Consider the following 18565-nt stretch of genomic DNA (forward strand, 5'->3'; position numbering starts at 1 on the left):
TAACGCCAACCTAAGAGCAGGAGACAGCAGTGCTTGGAAATGTCCCTGAGGTGCGCGGCACACGACCAGACTCTTGGAAGCATACCCCAAGACTGGCTGTGGTGAGGGCACACAATGGCTAATGTTCTTGACTGAGGTTTCTAGGAAAGTTCCTCTGATTTTGAGTATCTAGTTTGGGAGTCAAGCGTTTAGCCACACTGTCCAAAGGAAAGCATGAGAACAAGAGAAACCTGCACATAGTGTCACTCTTAGGGTTTGGTGTGAAGGTCAAGGTAAAGGGCTGACAAGGGCCCAGCAACACACCTAGTCAGGGCAGCACGAGCCAGAGCTCACCCAGCAAATGACATATTCACACCCAGGAGAAAGTGCCCTTTCTCCTGCTGTACAGTTTGAATGGAAAGTTAAACTCTGAAAGTTTGACAAGTGGAATCTAAAATGGACATTTTGATCCTCTAGGATTGTAGGATGGGGCAGTAGGAGAGAGGGTTAACTTAAACTAACTGAATTTTGTTAGATTCATGGGAATTACAGTCATGTGTTTCTTAATGAGGAGGATGCATCCTGGGAAATGGCAGTGCTAGGGACTGCGTCACTGTGGGGAAGTCACAGAGCGAGCTCACACAGACCTAGGCTGTGCCGCCCGTGCGGCCCGTGTACACCTAGGATGCATGGAGAATAGCCTGCTGGGACTGCTGTCAGGTGCGCGGGCCCCTGTGACTGAAACATCGTAAAGGGATACATGACTACAAGTTACAGGGCTGCAGAGAAAACAATTCTATTTCTTAAGCTTGAGACACTTGTCTTAAAACCTTACCATCTTCAGGAACAGTATAATTTGCATACTCTGGGAAATAGTCTTCAATTTTTGATTTTCCTGCCAAGACTTTTTCTGCCAACATATCTTGTTTGTTTAAGAACAAGATGATAGAAATGGTCCGTAACCACCTGAAAAGGAGAAATAAACACACACATTTCACACCCACTGCTATGTGAAAGTGTCTCTAACTTAGGAGTTGTCCAATGAAAAGACATTTCCATCTTCCTGAAAATGTATAGGATTTACAATGATTTAAAGTAATAAGAGCTCACGTCCCCTGTCTGCAAGCAAGTCGTTCTTACAATGATGAACAAGTAAATACAGATATCTGAGTTAGTTGTTCAGTACTTTCTAAATCAGCTGCACCGGGGGTACAAATTTACTGGCACCAAAGCTAAGGTTTACTTTTGGAAAAAATACACTTGGATTTTTGTTGTGTGATTCACTTATAAAGGCTCAGAAAATGAGAAGAAAGTATTGACAACAGCAAAATACATGCCTCATTCACAAATCACATGGAACTTAATTTGAGGCTGGCTTGTTTCTCTTTCCTGAGCCTCTGAACAGGCCTGAGGTGCTCCAGATGTGGAGCAGGATGCTAATCAGAGCTAGATGGACATCACTGCACTTGACCTGACAGGCTAAGGGGAGGGGCTCAGGTACCAGGAAGGTGAAGGTGGGAAGGTTCTGTGTTTCATTAAATAGAAGCAGAGAAATGGCTTAAGATGAGTTCAGTTGTGCAAATCAATGAAGCTTCTGGAAATTCTATTTCTTCAAAGGAATCAAGCTGACTGATTAGTGCATAAAATCTTACTATGAATTGGAAACATAGCCCATCCTCCCCCTAGTGAAAATAGTATTATTGTCTCTGCTAGTTATAACACATAATCCTTGTAAAACAAATCTTTAATTATAGAAAAAAAAACCCAAATGTCATTCAACTAGAGACAATTACTATTATAAGTTTTATGTTTTTACTTCCAGGTCTTTTTTTCTGTCCTTATACATAAAAATAAGATCCTGGTGTTTAAAAAATTGCTTTTTCATTTAACAATATTGTGGGCATTTTCACATGTGACTTATATGTGTATGCATTTACGTACCTATAAATTTTTAAAGACACCAAAAATTCTTACATATACTTAATATTTCCAGACCCATTTTTTCTTTCCCATTAATTGTTTTAATGCTATACAACTGAGAGCAGTTATTGAACAATGAATAGAGATTTTCTGATAATCCAAACCTTTTGCAAGGTCAATATAGGTTCACCGTCCTCCTTGGTGATAGCTCTTCCTAAATATTTCAGAATAAACTTTGATATGCAATTACATATGCATGATATTTTGTGTGTATGTACACACATGTGTGTTTGCTAATATCCCTTTCCAGAATAATACTTCTCCCACTTTGTAACATTAGCAGTTTCACAATATGCTGTGCTTTTGAACTGTAAGGGTCTTAGAGACAAGCTAATTTTTGGTGGACCAGCTAACTTTAAATTGGGACATTCCAAATGTAAAATTTAGAAAATTAAAAACCAAACAAAACCAATTTTGAACTATCTTTGTTCTTAGGCTTTCAAAACAGATTTAGACTTTCTTGACAAAGCACAGAAAAGAGCTTCATCAATGAGTACATACCTCATTTTAAGACTGTCTATACATTAAATGGACTGAAAGAGATACTGCTTATGGTTTTGGATTTATCAATAAAGAAGGAACATATCTGAAAAGTAACAAGGAAAATGAGCTGAGTGGTATTTTTTTTTTTTTTTTTTTTTTGTGGGACCCTCGCCGGTGGCCAGGGATCGAACTGGCGCTGCAGAGGCTGGGGGCAGCCTCGCAACCTAGCGCTCAACCGCCGCGCCACCAGGGGAAGTCCATGAGTGTGTTTTTAATGAAAGAGAATTTGCAATCAGGGGTGAGATTGAATTTATTATTTTTATAACCTGTTGTTCCAGATGCTTTCAAAAAGGTCCAGGGACTCTCTCAGCCTGTTGGTGTTGTTATCTTCTCGAATCACCATGTTGTAGCTGCTGCAGGCGGCGACATAGATGATAGCAGTGACATCTTAATGGGAGGAGAGAGAAAAAGAAGTCCCTTAGGTACACAGACAGCCGCTGTGGCATTCTGATAAAGAACACTGCTAACTGCTACTGATCTGCATGGTCTTCCCTCTGTGATTAGGAGACTGACTTGAAAAAGCACTGTGTGCTTAATTGGTTGTTTCATCATTTACTCAACCAAGAGTCTACCTGAATTAGCCAGTGATAAATGTAAATTCTGGATTCTTAAATTATTTACATATGAGATTCACACGGAATGAAGACATTTTACAGAGGAGCTAATTCAAATCTATTTAAACACAACAGTGAGTGTGGGAATTTAGCCCCATTTTCTTGAAAAGCATAGAAATCACCATTGAAGCACTGGATCCATTTTCTTCTCTCGTCCCTCTGTCCACCGACATCAAACATGCTGTGGAAGAGCAACAGGATGACTGTTATTTGAGGGAGAAGGGAAACAGTGCACAGGCCTGTGCTTTCCTCTTTGGCCATCTATTCCCATGACTCTGCTCCCTGAGTGCTCCACGAAGACTGTTCAAACCGCCATGCACTTCTGCACCATCCTGCCGCCCGCTGGGCACATACCTGTTATTTCTCTGGGTCGCAGCCCTCATTCCAAGGCCCCCAGGTCAGGCCACCTCTCCAGGCAGCCCGAGCTGTGCATACCTGTGCCTGAGTGGCTTTTCCGCTTTATTTCCTCACACCTATCCAACAGTGGCTGGCTTTTTCCCCTCTCTCCAACTCTCAGATTCCTTTCTTCCCGAAACTTACTGAATATACTTTAGAACCAAGCAGTCTGGATTCACTCATTTGAAATGGTAGTGATGCACCTTTGTGATTCTTCTTCCTGTCCCAGTGCCTGGAGGCGCTGGCCATATTCCTGGCCCACACCCTATGGGATTCTTGCCCTTACCTCCATAGGAGGCCATGCTTCCAACACACTCACTGAAAGTTTACTTTATCCACTTGGAACCGCGTCTCAAAAATCCCTGAAGTCAGAACTCTGCATCTGAGAAGATCCTAAGAACAAAGACAGAAAAGCAAAGCAAGTGACATCATTGTTCTCCTTCACAAGGACAGACCTGGCTGCAACCACAGTAACAACTTGCACTGCAAAGGAAACAGTAAGAAGGAAAAATTCAGGCAAAAGCTCAGTGTTTCACTCCTAAGAGAAAGTCATAATGTATTGGTTGGGTCTTGACTTGATAGCTGAGCTTTTATCTTCCTTAGGAATGCATCCTCTGGTTGTCCAATACCGGACAACCAAGTTGCATGCTTCCTGGTCTGGATCTTCCACTGTGGCTGGGGAGCTGAGGCCAGGGTTCAGCATCATCTGGGTGAGAAACCAAAGTGAGCATCTCTGCATTCATTCATAAATCATGGACTGGATGTTAGTTGATTTTAGATTTACCTTCTTTCCGGCATATATCTATTTAAGATAAAAGATGATATGGTCTTAAGGGATTGAAGAAGCCACATAGATGCACAAAGGTGACATCTCTGTCAGGTGTCAGGGCTTCCTTTCTGCCCCAAGACATTGCCAAGGAGGCGGTCATTCGGGATAATTCTGGAGGGAGGCTGTCCTCCCTTCTTGGTCTGAGGGAAAGTATTCAGGACAGCCTGGAGGGACTGACTCAGACCAACATTGCTTGGTGGGAAACTTTGAGCTCTTGGAGTCAGTCTCTGAAACAGGTGGACTTCAGGGAAAAGTGAAGAGCTCAGAATTCTGAGGAAGCAGAGAGAAGAGAGAGTGGTCAGCAGGGGCCAAGGCAGGTTCTCCAGAGGACAGGCATGGGGGGTGGGGCAGAACCTAAATTCCTTGGAGTTCACTAGCTCTAGAGATGTCCTGGGGCCTCCAGGGTAGAGCAAGGCAGAGTTCTTGTCAGCAAGTCACAGAAGGTCCCTCTCTACTGCAGACCAATATGTAGTGAACACTTTTCTCTGGCTGAACCCAAATGAAGCCCTCTGTGTGTGTCACACCTACAGTGTGTGCTGTGGTCCACGGCCTAGCACTGGGGCCTAGCAGAGTTTCTGAAGTTTCAGAGTTTCTGAAGCTAGGGATGTAAGGGCTTTGTTTTCTCTTGATGGCTGGAGGAGGAATGGGAGCTGCATATTCCTATTCCTTAGATAAAATAATTTCAGGGGGCATGCTTAGAAAGAAGTAAGTTGTAGAGTGCTCAGTCAGGACACAAGTCACAGGGCACAGACAGCAACATGTGCCCAAGCAAGTTCAGCGTAACCTGCAAGTAGGCGTTACTGTGAGGGTTTCCTTCTTAGTACGTTTTAAAATCGCCACTGGATAATACTGGAGCTCCCTCTGATCTCTCGAGTTTCTGAAGTGTGGTCGCAGGCTCCAACTGAACCTACCTGGTCTGTGGGCGTGTAGTCCACCAAGCTGACACTGTCAATTCTTTCCAGGAAGCTGAAAAGGAAGCGACATGCACTCAGAAGTGTCTCACATGCCTTGTGGCTGCAGGGTAAAGTAATGGGGCAGTCACATGAACACAGCGTGGTGGGGGCAGCAGAGAAGCCAAGGGGTGTTCCCACTTTCTGTCCTGATGAGGCACCTGCTTAGACAGTACAGCATTCCCGACAGGGAGCTAAGGCTGCTTTCATTTTTCTTCTTTACCTCTCTGCCTTCCCTCTTCTTGTCTGCTGCTATTTGGCTGGGTGGGGAAAGGCGCATGGGGCCTCCCTTGCAAGGCTAATCTAGTAGAAGAAGGCAGTGCTACAATATATTGATAAATACAGATGGGAGGAGAGAGATGTTCCTTTAACATATTAATACATGTGCGTGCTTCTGTGCATGTTAACAGGTCACGTTAACAGGTTTAATCTGGTGTGCACACCTGGCAGCAGCTAAGAATATGTGATGGATGCAGTCTGATGCAGGACACAAATAAAGGGAGGAGAAGTAACCAAGGAACTCACATTGTATCTGCAGGTGGAAGAAGACAGGAAAGCACGGGACACCCATGGACTCTAACTCTCTTTTTTGAATCATTCCTTTCATCTCCCTGCAGAGAGGCCACCCTGACTAAGTGGAAATTTATAAAGGAAACTTCAAGTAAAATGATGCTGAGAAGGCCTGTAGAGGGAGTTCTTCCGCATCATCACAGACATCCTTTGCACACACTTCCCCGCTGGAAGCGCAACCCAACGGAAGATTCAACCTGCCCAGCAGCAAACCCACCAGGAAGAAGCACTGTGGTCCATCAGTGAGATGCTAGAAGAATGCTGGTGGAACAAGAGAAGCTAGTAGAACTGCCCATAGACTTTCAACTAGAACAGCTCCTCCCAACCTCCCCTTTTCATGTCTAAAAGCAAGTTCCCTCCTTTGTTTCCCAGGGTTTGCCTTTGGCTCCATCAGAGCTTGCATATCCTGACTGCAATTCCTCTGCCATTCCTGTATCAACGCATTTTGATGGTGAAATAATTGGTTGTTTCATTTTTCAGATAACATACCTCATCTAAAATAGCACCTCTGTCCAACCTGCACAACCTGATTTATTTTCTACATAGTATTTATCATGGTCTGAGATACTTCAGATTTGATTAGTTGTTTATTAGCTGTCTCTTCCTCCAAAATTCAGGACCCACAGCCAAGTCTTTGTCTTTCTGGCTCAGGCATCCTTAGCACCTAGCACAGGTCTGGCTCCTGAATACCTGTTAGACGAATGGATGTCTGCGCCCCTCTTTCCCCCACGGCCGGGAAGTGAGTGGGCAGGTGCTTTACAGGCCCAGCCCACAATGGATACTAAGAAGATTTTCAAGACACAGGCAGACATGGGGACTGGTTAACTGGTGACAAAGCACCATATCTGGAGAGATAGGGAAAAGGGGGCTTCAGAAGGGAAGGAGCGTGTGTGCGGAGAGGGAAGTGGAATGGGCTGAGTGGCCTGTGCTCTCCTGGCTACGTATGTCCATGTGACCAGAGAGGTTCACATTGGGGATAATACATGTGACCTAGACTAGAGGAACAGGGTGCCTGTCCACCCCTGCCTGGATGCTTTGGGCTGTGTCAGTGGGTGTCTGAAGGAAAGCAATGATCAGTCCTTCCTCTAAATCCATATACTAAGGGCGTGTTTGCACATGGAGGGGAGGTGTTACTGCAACATCTCCACATGCTGCCCCCAGCAGCCTGTGCTGCAGCTGCTTTAAGCACGGGCAAGAGGGAAGTCAAACAGTAGGACTACTTAATTCCTTTGGCCATCATCGCTCCTTACGGGAAAGTTAAAGAAAGCTGGGGTGCTAGATGATATTTTAGGGGCCCCCCATTGGCACACCTTCAGTGTGGCACAGGACCCAGCTGCTCCAGAACCAAGACCTTAATGCTGCAGGCCAGAGTCCACCATAGCAGGTGTGCATCAAGCAGAATGGAAGAAGAGCAGGAGCGCATCTGCTGGTGACAGGGATGTCCTTTCAGAGATAGAAAGCAGTGGGGGCAGTGCTGGGAGTGTGGTCATCTCGGCAGGAAGAAACTCAGTGTGTCTGTGGAGGGCAATTTGTTTATCTTCTCTGCCTATTGTGGAAGGTTTCAGAGGAAACCTCTGGCTCTCGGAGAAGGCTGCAGAGTTCTGGCCAAGTGGCAAGACCTTTGAGAAATGAAAGCAAACCTGACATGCTGGTAGTAAGGTAGCTGAATTGGCCCAGGGGAGAAGTGGTACTTTGGGAGGAGGAGCAGGAGACTGCTGGAGCACAAAACATCTCTGGAAGTGCCACAGGAGGGGGCAGCCTGAGAGCTAGAGATGCAAGGGAGTCTCCCGGACTGGTATGTCCTGCTTGCCGGAGGCCTGGTTTGAAAACCACAATGCTTTTGGGCTTAGTCCTTCTTGGCCTTGAATTCAGTTGAGTGCAGAGTGCCTTGAAAGTACACACTGCCTTGAAAGTACACACCATCAAGCAGGAAAGGAGGAAAAGATTCTAATGAAGCGAGACAGGGTTCTGCCTCTCGAAAGAGAGCTCTGGACTGCAGCCCAGGCAACTAGGGGGTTTCCTGTGGGGACAAAAGCTGCCCCCCCACACCTCCTGGCTATAATCATTGATTCACAAATTATAGGGGACATAGAATATTGAACAAGTGATACAGAAATGACTCATCTCCAATTAAAACGACTGAAAGAAACTGAACATTAAACTAAATATGAAGCCTTTGGTTATAGTTAAAGTTTAGGAAGGAACCAATTTAAAATAGGATGCACATAGGGTGGAGGTAGGTGGATGAATTTATTCAGATGATAATAACTAATATAAGTAGAAACAATGAAATGAGGTTAACAAAAAATACATCAAAAGTTCTTGATAGATGTGATTAAAGACTGCCTTCCAAAGGAAGTGGTGGGAGTAGCTTCCTGAACATTATTAAAAATAAGTGGTTCTGAGATGCTGATGACAAAGGCAAAGATGTCAAGTTCTTTTCCTATCCCTAACCTCCAGGATGGATTCCACAATTCTTTCCAGTTCTGATACTCACTGATCTAAGCATACAGGAGAGGCATCAATGGAGATTTCCAGGAGCTATCTTCTAAACTGTTATTCATGCTGAATGGTATTCTAATGTCCTAGATTATAAGTTTTTGCAATTAAAAATGTGAAAATTCACCCCTGAATGTGAATGTGTCCTCCAGTTCTCTGAAATACTCTTTAAGAAATAAAGGAACTAAATAAAAATTGATAGCAATAAAATGCTGCCAGCCTTTGCCTTAATGCTTCATTCAATCAGCATATTTCCCAACACATTGTAGAAGTACTTAAAATTAGAATTCCTAAGATAATATATGGAGATGAATTTTAAGAGTGTTCTAAATCATACACAGAATTTCAAATGACTTACATTTTAAGCAGTTAGTAATATTGTTTCCTTAAATAAACCACTGCCTGTTAAACCAGATTACCACATCAAGGACTCCCCCTTATAGACTATTTGCTCACACTAGACAGAGCTCAGACAATACCAAACTAAAATTGTAAAAATTGTCTTCAGTATGGATACTTTAGAGGCTAAGAAACAATTTGATTTTTCCCCCATTTTTTTCTGCCATGGTCAAGGATATTCATGTTTGCAGAAGCATTTTATTTTCATCATTTAGATGTTTGATGTTGGCACAAAGTAACAATTTGTTATTTCACATCGCTGTCTGCTACCTCACTGAAATAACTCAAAAATCACCTCTGGCCATGGAATTGATCATGAAGAGGGATAAGGGGTCATGAAAAGATGAACTCCAGCAATACCTCTATTAGGTATTTATCCTATTTATCCAAATGATGTGAAAACTTTAATACAAAAAGATTTATCTATGCCTACATACATAGCAAAACTGTTCCAATTGTCAGGTCATGGAACCAACCCAAGTGTCCTCAACAGATGGGCAGAGAACTCAGTGGAGTACTACACAGCTGTGGAGAAAGATGAAACATTGGCATTTGGGGGAAATGGGAGAATCTTAAGGTGACTATGTTGACTGAAATCAATCAAAAAGTGAAAGGCAGATATTGGATGGTTTCACGCATCTTTGGAATATAAATACACAAAGAACAATTATATACAAAGAATAGAGGGAATAGGGTCTTTGTGGTGGCGCAAGGGATTAAGTCTCAGCACTATGAAGCTATCCGCAGCTACTGTAGCATGAGTTCGACCCCTGGCCAGGGATCTAACCCACATGGCACAGTAGACCTCTACTGACTCGCCCGCTGCTCCCCTCAGCAGTGTATTTCAGTCAATCTGCCTGTTGTGCTCCCCACTCTGTCTCTGGTGAATCCTCTCACCCGTCCCCTACCACCTCTGGCCTACATCCCAGCTCTTGTATGCATTAATAAATAAATCTTTTAAAAAAAAGAACAGAAGGAATAAAAGTTGAACCTGGCAATAAGAAAATAATGATTATCAGAGGGAATGGGGGAAAAGGGTGGAGAAAGAGGCATGGGTGGTTTGGTAGAGGGAGAAAAAAAAGAATAGCAATACATCACTTTTATAAAAGGCCCCCTATCACTTTTCAAACTACAAAAGGAATAGCCTGTTAGCTGGCCAGAGATACTGGTCAAACCTTTCCCACTCCCTCTCCCCTTCTAATAGTTAGTCCTTCTTTGGAGCAGTTTAGAATTTAACTCATCTCTAACATGTCTCAGGTTTTAAAATCCAACAGTCCACACCTGTCCCTTTCTTCCAAAAAAGGGGGGAAAAAGTCCCCAAAGGAAGCATGAGAGATTAAAGTTGATGAGGCCCCTGCAATGTTAAGGAAGGCTCATTTTCAGGATTACTCCTCCTCCCAGTTGCCGCTGAAACACTGGCATACGTCCATATGCCAACTGTGTTTGTGTGTGTATCTCATTATTGAAGGGTTACTGAAGATTTCTGTCTCCCATCGCATGCCGATGAGGGCTTATGCTGAAGAGTAAGTCATTATAATAATAGTAATTAAAGCCTCAGCTTTGATCACAAAGACCTCAGTTCAAATCCTGATGCACCACTAACTGACGTTACACTGCTAACAAGACCCAGATTGTTCTATGTTACAGAGACGTTAAGAGGATTAAATGAAATATCCTCATAATATGGACTGGCTATCACCGCAAGAGCAAAAATAAGATTTTATTGTATTACTATTCATTTCTAACTATTTTCAGAAGGAAGAACACAATTGGTTTATCAAAACCAATTAATAGCGACTATGTGCAGAACACTATGCCAGACATTTAGAAGAAATAAAGAAAAAAAGATGAAAACTACTCTGTTAAATGCCTGAGAACAACTGGTACTGAGAAAACAATTTAATTAGGATGGATTTAAAAGTATACAGCAAGTGGTAACTGACAAGGGAAGTAAAAAAATTTTTTTAGTGTGTAACACATTTAATTCATTATGTTTATTTATGTGATATAAAGACATCGTTGAAGAAAAATGTTAGCCACGGTGACAAAGTCTAGGCAGTTCTAATGTGAAGCAGGTTAAGATCCTGCCACGTAAAAGATGCTCAGACCAGCTGCAAGAAACCTCTGGAATCAGAATTGGTAGCTGAACTCAAGACACAGCTGATTGACCATAGGATCCCCAGGTGACGGCGCACATCAGCATTTCGCAGGCACTGTGCCTTTGCTCTGTTTCTACTGTGACCTAATTAATCTCTTTCCACCTGGACAATACTTTCTGATGACTCATCCTCCTGCTTTTTTCCTCAGGGTAAAGTCCATACTTTTAACCTGGCTTCAACTCCCGTTAAATCTCCAAGTTATTTTAGGTCTCTCGGACTTTTGCGCAATTCTCACTTATAAAAAAAAAAAAGAAAAAAAGCCTCCAAGATGCTAACCACCACGGATGCTGTCTGCCTATCTTCCTGTATTTACTGTGTCCAGGATTCAATGATCATGGGGAAGGTGAAGTATAAAATATGAAGTATGTAAAGTCACTAATCTTTGGTACCCATCTTGATGGCTTTTTTTCACATCTGTTTACACCCCTGGACATTTTCCTCTTTATGTGGGTGCCCTATTCACTTCATCACTGAATGCCATTGAAGCAGAAGCAGGCCTTTGATCTCTAGAAAGAAGCACAGTTTCAGCACCTGATATATTTTAGGCTAAATCTTTTAGTCATTCTGAATAAACACTGCAAATTTATCTGCTCTGACACTATTCAGGAGGGAGAGGAAGTGTCTAAATCCCAGGGAGCAGGGGCAGACAGTTTAACTTACAGATGTGCTGCCGCACATAACCCGGCCCTGGTGTGCACCCATAGCAGCTGTCTTGCTACCTGAGTCATCTCTGCATCATCAGAGAACACTAGGCATTATCTTGAGCGAGGGCACCAGCTATGCATTCACACTGGACTTGGGACTAGGAGTCCACCGTGCTGGACCAAACCAGGGCAAGCACTAATCATGGCCAAGAGAACCTGGGCCTGCTTGGTATGGAATACAGCATTAGTTGTAGAAAATCCTAGGTCAAGCAGGCATTTTATTAATACCAATCACTGATTAAAATAAAAAAAAATTGACTCTGTTGACCAGTTTGTTTAATATGCACAGCCTTGTACCTTTGCCACTTAACTACTGTGGTTTTAGATTTTAGCTACAGACACACCCCCAGGAAGGTGTAGTGTGTACAGTAGAAGCCTAGAGCATAAGGCCCCTCTTTGCCTTTCAATGTGAGACTGACAGCTGACTCTGAGACTACGTCCAGTTGGCAAGATTATCAGAAGGTGGGTGTGTCAGTGGCTATCCAAATCAAATAGCAATGTGGGTAGTGTCCAAGCCTCACAGCATGCCTGTCTAAAAGCCACACATACATACTATCACTACTTCAGGAACAAGCAGTTCTCATCAGAAAGTTCTCTGACAGCGAACATAGCACCTAAATGAACAGAAATAAACTAGTTTATGAAATAATTTGAACATGCATCCTAAATTCATGTCCCAAATTGTTCCTTTAAAGGCAGAAAAATTAAAAAAAAAAAGTTATACTAGTAGTCACATGGAAGATTGGTATGTTTTGTATGCTTGAGTTGGACACTTTCATAAATTATATTCCTCTTTGGCCTAGGGAAGTTTCAATATGAGGAAGAACCTTGTTGCCATAAAGAAACTATCACAATAAAGAAATAATATACAGGGCTTACAGAAATACGCAAGAAAATGTCATGGTAACTAAACAGAAATTCAGGTGGTAAGGGTGACTACAGAAAAATACTGTACTTTCTGAACCAAATCTATGACTGAATTTTTTCTCAAATAACTTTTCAATAGGACGCACACTCAGATGCAGTAACATATAGTTTTAGATGATTTATTTGACAAACTTCTATGGTTTACATTTCAGCATTTCATCAACTGCAAGAATGAGGAAATAATTCATGGGTCTGGTATGCGTCTGAAAATAATATTTATGGTTCATAAAATGTACATTCATATAATTTGAAATGAATAGCTCTTAAGAAAGTTCAAGCATATACAAGCATTGTTTAATCTCACAAAATATATTAATTTTGTTAGGACTGTTTGCACTATAAAAGGGTATTCAATTTACCAAAGGCTTCAACACTAAGCTATCTTTTAAGTTGTAATTGTTTTTTTCAGTCTAAAGGGGGGGGGGTGGTCACAACTCATGCTGTGTTCACACAGCTGCCTCTGTGCAATCATGTGGATGAGAGCAGACGCTGAAAGGTGCAAGTTTGAGAAAGATGCTGGGCAGACAATAGACAGGTGTCCTTTACAGAAGACATTGGAACAACATCCAGTCAGATAAAAAACACTTAAATGTGAGGTAAGTCCTCATTGCCTGACACCTGTTCATTTTTTTTAAACATATTCATTCACACTGGAAAAACATGGTACAGTGGTGAAACTTGGTTACGAATCTCTCAAGGGGCTTGGAAGAGCCCCTATAATTATTTCCTGAAATACTGGAATTCTCTGAGAAACTTTCCAGTGAAGGATAGGGAGAGTGAAAAAAATCCTTATGTATTTAACTTAGATAATATAATTTGCCGAGGCAAAAGCCAAGTCTCTGTTTTCCATGTCTTGAGGCTATGAAAAAGTGGTGGTTATACTTTTGAGTTTGATGTTTAAGAAAGATGGATGGCAGTGGAGTGGGCTCTTGCCTCACAGGGTCAAGCCTGCTGTCCAATCCTGCTTACATCCTTCTTTCCAGAATTCCAGCTGATCCATGTGTAGTCATTATTTCCATGGCTACATAAAAGATTCCAAATTATAGTCCCAATATTTTTAAAGACTGGTTGCTTTAAGACAAAACAATACATGCAAATAATGAGAACTTAAAAAGCAGTCCTAACTTTATTTATATTTCTGGTGGCTAAAATCTTAAAAGCTACAGCACAGTGCCAGGATTTTCTCAAACCAATCAACAGTTCTTTGGCAATGTTGCAGTAAGTAATGTGACTGCCATGCTAATAAGCACACTTGACAGGCAGCCGAAAGTATTGAAATAGGAAAGTAATTAGAAATATGCTAGAGCTCACTTGAAAGAAACTGTCATGTTAAATCCTGTCTTTTAAAAGGTTCTTTAAGTAAGCAATTTTTCTTTAAAACAAATGGAACTTGTGTGGAATTTTTCCAGTTATAAAAAGAAAACCACCACACAAAAAATTTACAGAACATCAACAGTAAGAGCACTATGCAAAAATGTCTGTCCTAAGGTAATTTTAGCATAAATTAGAACAGATTAAGTCAATTGTAGTCTAAATTTGAGTTTAAAAAACAAAAGATACACAGAAACAGAGCTGTCCATTAAATAAGCTGAACAAGGAGTTCACAGTCCCGTAATCGTTTCCCCCTTTTTATTTTTTATGTACCACGTGGCAATTCTAGATATCATTGGTTACACCATATTAAAAAATAAAACACTTCAACTCTGATAATTCAAGCAGAAAATTGAATACAGGAGAACGAGAGTTTTGACCCTTTTTTTAAAGATTCACATACACCAATTCAGCTAGTTCTGTTAAAAGGCAGTTATAAAAATACACACCATCACAAGCTGTACTGAACTTTAAAATACAGATAGGAGTGGAGAACGCTAGGAATTCCTTAATGTATTTGGAGCGCACTGTAAACCCGAAGTAGAAGCATTTCAGCATTCTGGCACGTTCAGAGTTTCTAGTGTATAGTGTATCTCTAATATCCACAGAGCATTTCAGAAGAAGGAGATGGCCAGAAAACCTCAGAGTGGGTTTCGTCATCACACTTGATCCCGCAGGCGGGCCAGTCTCTGGGATAGTTCATCCTGCTCTGCCGAAGCCACACTCGTGCCCACGGAGCCGGTCTGCCCCTGCGGCAGCTCCATGTTGAGGTCGAGGCCGGCCTCGTCTGCCATTTCCTGGAGCAGCATATCCACTTGGTTTTGGGGAGTGGTCAGCGTCGTCGTGCTGCTCATCGTGTCTTCCATTTGCTGCGTCTGGACGTCCAGCGTCTCAAACTGGTGCTCGAATTTGTCCATCAAGGCAGAAATCTTCTCCAGATTCATGGTCTTCAACGTCGCGTCCATCGACTTCACCACACCGGCCATCGACTTGGTCACCTTGCCCATCGTCACCGCTGTCTGGACTCTGGCAGCCACCGCGTCAACCCGCGCACTCATTCTCAAGAAATTTACTGCCTGGTTCTTTTGGCGGATGGCATTTTCGGCGTGTATCCTGGCAACTTCCATGTTGCCCTTCTGAATGGCCTTTTTAATTTTGGCCTTTTCGGCCTTTTCCTCCTTATCGCATTTTTTGGCACTCCTGCTCAGTTCTTTGGCCGCGAACTTCAGGTTGAACAGGTGTTTCTCCATGTTGGACATAGTCGGACGGTTCCCCGGGGTCGGTGGCCAGGGCTCAGACACGCACGGAAGGGACGCGGTAAGAGGCAGGTCCTCTCCCGGCCGCCGCTCCTTTGTTTTGGTCTCACTTCCTGTTTCTGCGGAGCGCGGCGCAGGGATGACGTCAGAGCCTAGCGCCGGGGGGAGGGAGGGGTGGGGCCCTCGGGACGCACGGCGCCAGGCCCTCGGGACGCACGGCGCCGAGGGGCGGGGCCGCGGCGCGGACAGCGCCGACGGGGAGGGGCCGCGGGGGACGCACCTCCCCGGGGGACCCGCCTGAGGCGGCTGGGCTGGGCACCCGGGCCGGGCACCCGGGCCTGGCCCCCGCGGCCTGGCCTTGGGTGTCGCCGGGGCTCGCCCCCGCGCTCGTTTTCTACGCCTAGTTCCATTTCATCTTTAAATTATTTGGACGTGGGCCTCCCCCTGTGGCGCAGCGGTTGAGCGCTGGGCTGAGAAGCTGCCCGCAGCCTCTGCAGCGCCAGTTCGATTTTCGGCCACCGGCGAGGGTCCCACATGGCGGGACAGACCTCTCCTGCCTCGCCCGCTGCTCCCCTCAGCAGTGTAGTTCGTCATCTGCCTGTTCTGTTCCCCACTCTGTCTCTGGTGAATTCTCTCACCCGTGCTTCTGACTGTACCCAGTGCTTGTATAAATAAATAAATAAATAAATCTTTAAAAAAATTATTTAGACATTAGTAAGTAGACAAAAATTGGCGTCCACATATACATACATGCCTTAGGTAGCTAAGGTGGACAGCTGTGTCTCGCGCTGCATATAAAAATATCCGACTTCAAATTTAGTCGGTTTAGAGTGTCTGACTAGTGGGCTAAACACCACTCACTAACAGGAGTGCAGAATAAAGATTTCTTTATTTGCATGGGCCACTTCCATTTTCTCAGAGGAACCTGAGAAGGTTGGCTCACTAAAATGTTAAAAAACAAAACAAAAGCTCTAGCATGGACCCGCATCTCGATCTTTGACTCCATTTGGGGCTGCAGTCCCGTGTGATATCCCTTCTTTGTCATCGCTGAAAATAACTTCCACACTGTGGACTCCTGCATTTTCTACCTGCAACTGGAAGTTCAGCTTGCCAGTAGCCAATAACTATCATCTGAAAATCCTCATATGGTGTAGTAATGAAAAGACCCACCTTTTGCTGACATGATTCTATTTGATATTTTATAAAAATCCAAGGAACTTCACTCACATTTAAGTCTGACAGGCGAAATTGTCATTTTAAATTAGGCAGGCAGAGAATCAAGTATTGAGACCCACACCCACTGGCACACAGCAAAACTGTCACTATGTATTACACCCCTTAAAAATGCGGGCTTTTATATGGCAACAAGTGTGCTGTGGCCTTTTTTCTTTTAGAATGATCACAGATACAGCAATAACATAACAGGAAGGCCCAATCTGCCTGATTCTCTTTGGTGATGACTGGATTCTATACTCCCACTATCCCTTTCGCCCCCTGTGGTAACTTGCCAAAGTTCTTGTACCACAATGAAAGAAGTGCCTTTATCACATGCATCTCCTAAAACAGAGCTCTGACTGTATCATTCTTACTCTAAAACCTGGGCAAAAAGGTTGAACTTCCCCCCTCCCTTCTCTACGTGCTAGTTGAACCAGACTCACGCATGAAAGGTGAACATTATGCCATCTGATCAATGTGGCAAAGGATGCTCCTCCCTCAACGGATGCTGTTCCTGCTGCCTGGGCACATACCCCAAACATGGGCTGTTTGTTGAGACCCTGCCCATTCTCAAAAGCCACTTTCTCCAGGAAGTCTCCCAGGACCTTCTCCTTCCTTTGTGCTGGTCCTGTACTCTGCACCTTTGCCACAGGACTCAGGGTAAACCATGTGGCCTAAGGTCTGCATGCACAGGACACCTACATGAACTCAGTGGAACAAAGAACAGTCTTATTCCTTCTTCCTGACAGGACCCAGCAAGCACCATGTACATAACAGGCCCTACATACAATAAGGCTTTGCTGAATTGAACTGCGGTTGAACTGGACATTACCCTCGTTAGGATCTTAGACAAGTCTGCATTTTTTTGCCGAAGTAGAACTTTTCCTTCACATCAGACATTTCTAGAAACAAAATCTTAATCAACAAAAGGAGGAAATATGTTTGAAGTGGTGCTAGAGGCCAATGGCCCCTTCTCAGCTTACTCCCCATACTACTCTGACTCCCCACTGCTTTTTGGTCCCTGGTTTTCCTGTGGTTTGCAAACAAGTTCCTTCTCCATGTCTTCTATGTCCTGTTCCACAGTTTGCTTAATGAAAAATTCTAGTTAGGTAAGGTCTGGAAATATAATCATGACACTCATCCGTACAAATCCTATGAAGCAGGTACCAGCAGTACCTCCAAGTTACAGACAAGGAAATGGAAGCATAGAGGGCAAAGTGGCTTGCCTGCCACCACGCATCTGCTAAGTGTGAGAAACAGCACCAGTAATAAAACAATGGGGTATCCATTAAGTGAGTAAGAATAAAAGACTCTCTCTTTGGGTTGAAAGAAGTTGACTTAGCAGTTGCTCTTCTGAGAAGATTGAAGAGTTGCACTGACTGCAAAGTTAACATGAGCTAAAGCAAGTTTACTAAAGGAAATGAACACCCCTGGGTGTTACATTCTGGTTGGAATGACTGCAGGTCTTCTCTGCACTGTCAGACAGTCAGAGAACAGGGTGGAGTTCCGGGAGCAGAATTTGCAGCAGGGCAGACTGGGACACAAGAGGAGGCCGACGTGTGGTAGCTGCCCCTGCTCTTTGAGCTCAGGGTGGTAGTATTTCTGAGGCCCCTACCTTTCTTTTCTTTTGTGGGCTAGACATCCCTATCGTGTTCAATAATCAATAGCTAACAACTCTCATTTTTATATATCTAGAGGAAGGTTTTTTTAAGTACCAATATACTCAACTGTCTCCTGACACTGGAGAATTTGTGGTCTGACAGTCCTTAAAGTGACTGACTCTCAGTCCCTCCCCCAAACCTGCTTACCCCTAATTGCTAGAGGAATGCACCTCCATTCACCTAGTTGTTCAGTTAGAGCCTCAGAAATAATCCTGGATGACCCTCTTCTCTACATCTACGTATTATCTCTAAGTTCTGTTTTTTACATTTCATCCGGGATGAAAATCTTAAGACCTGTTAAACTAATATGCTGTCTTTTTCATATAGTTAGCAAATGGGAGGTTATTTTGGATTTATGAAAAATTATCAAAGAAGATTTTGGCCTCTTATCACACATGAAAATCTTCTAGACTCAATTTATGGTGTAAAAGAGAATATACAGTTTATAATCAGGGGAACAGCCAGAACTTCTGCAATAAAATTGTTGCCTTATAATAGCTATAGTGTGAGCGG

General features: G+C 43.4%; 2 protein-coding genes across 3 annotated transcripts in view; both read right to left on the bottom strand.

Annotated features, from left to right (window-relative positions):
• Window positions 1-18565, bottom strand: part of GNAL (G protein subunit alpha L) — a gene marked incomplete at both ends in the record, with an annotated part of 182680 nt that overhangs the window by 3778 nt on the left and 160337 nt on the right. For both annotated transcript variants that reach the window (XM_084252139.1, XM_084252140.1), the window contains 5 exons: window positions 815-945; window positions 2769-2889; window positions 3239-3297; window positions 3832-3905; window positions 5253-5307. In XM_084252139.1, the coding sequence (XP_084108265.1) occupies window positions 815-945; window positions 2769-2889; window positions 3239-3297; window positions 3832-3905; window positions 5253-5307 (440 nt within the window). The remainder of the gene's footprint in view (window positions 1-814; window positions 946-2768; window positions 2890-3238; window positions 3298-3831; window positions 3906-5252; window positions 5308-18565) is intronic.
• On the bottom strand, window positions 14580-15289 carry CHMP1B (charged multivesicular body protein 1B; the record flags this gene model as incomplete). The annotated part of the gene is made up of 1 exon (XM_084252138.1): window positions 14580-15289. The coding sequence occupies exon 1, from the start codon at window positions 15177-15179 to the stop codon at window positions 14580-14582; it is 600 nt and encodes a 199-aa protein (XP_084108264.1). The 5' UTR covers window positions 15180-15289.

This window comes from Talpa europaea (assembly GCF_964194135.1).
Source record: "Talpa europaea genome assembly, chromosome: 13".
In the NCBI taxonomy this organism is placed as follows: domain Eukaryota; kingdom Metazoa; phylum Chordata; class Mammalia; order Eulipotyphla; family Talpidae; genus Talpa; species Talpa europaea.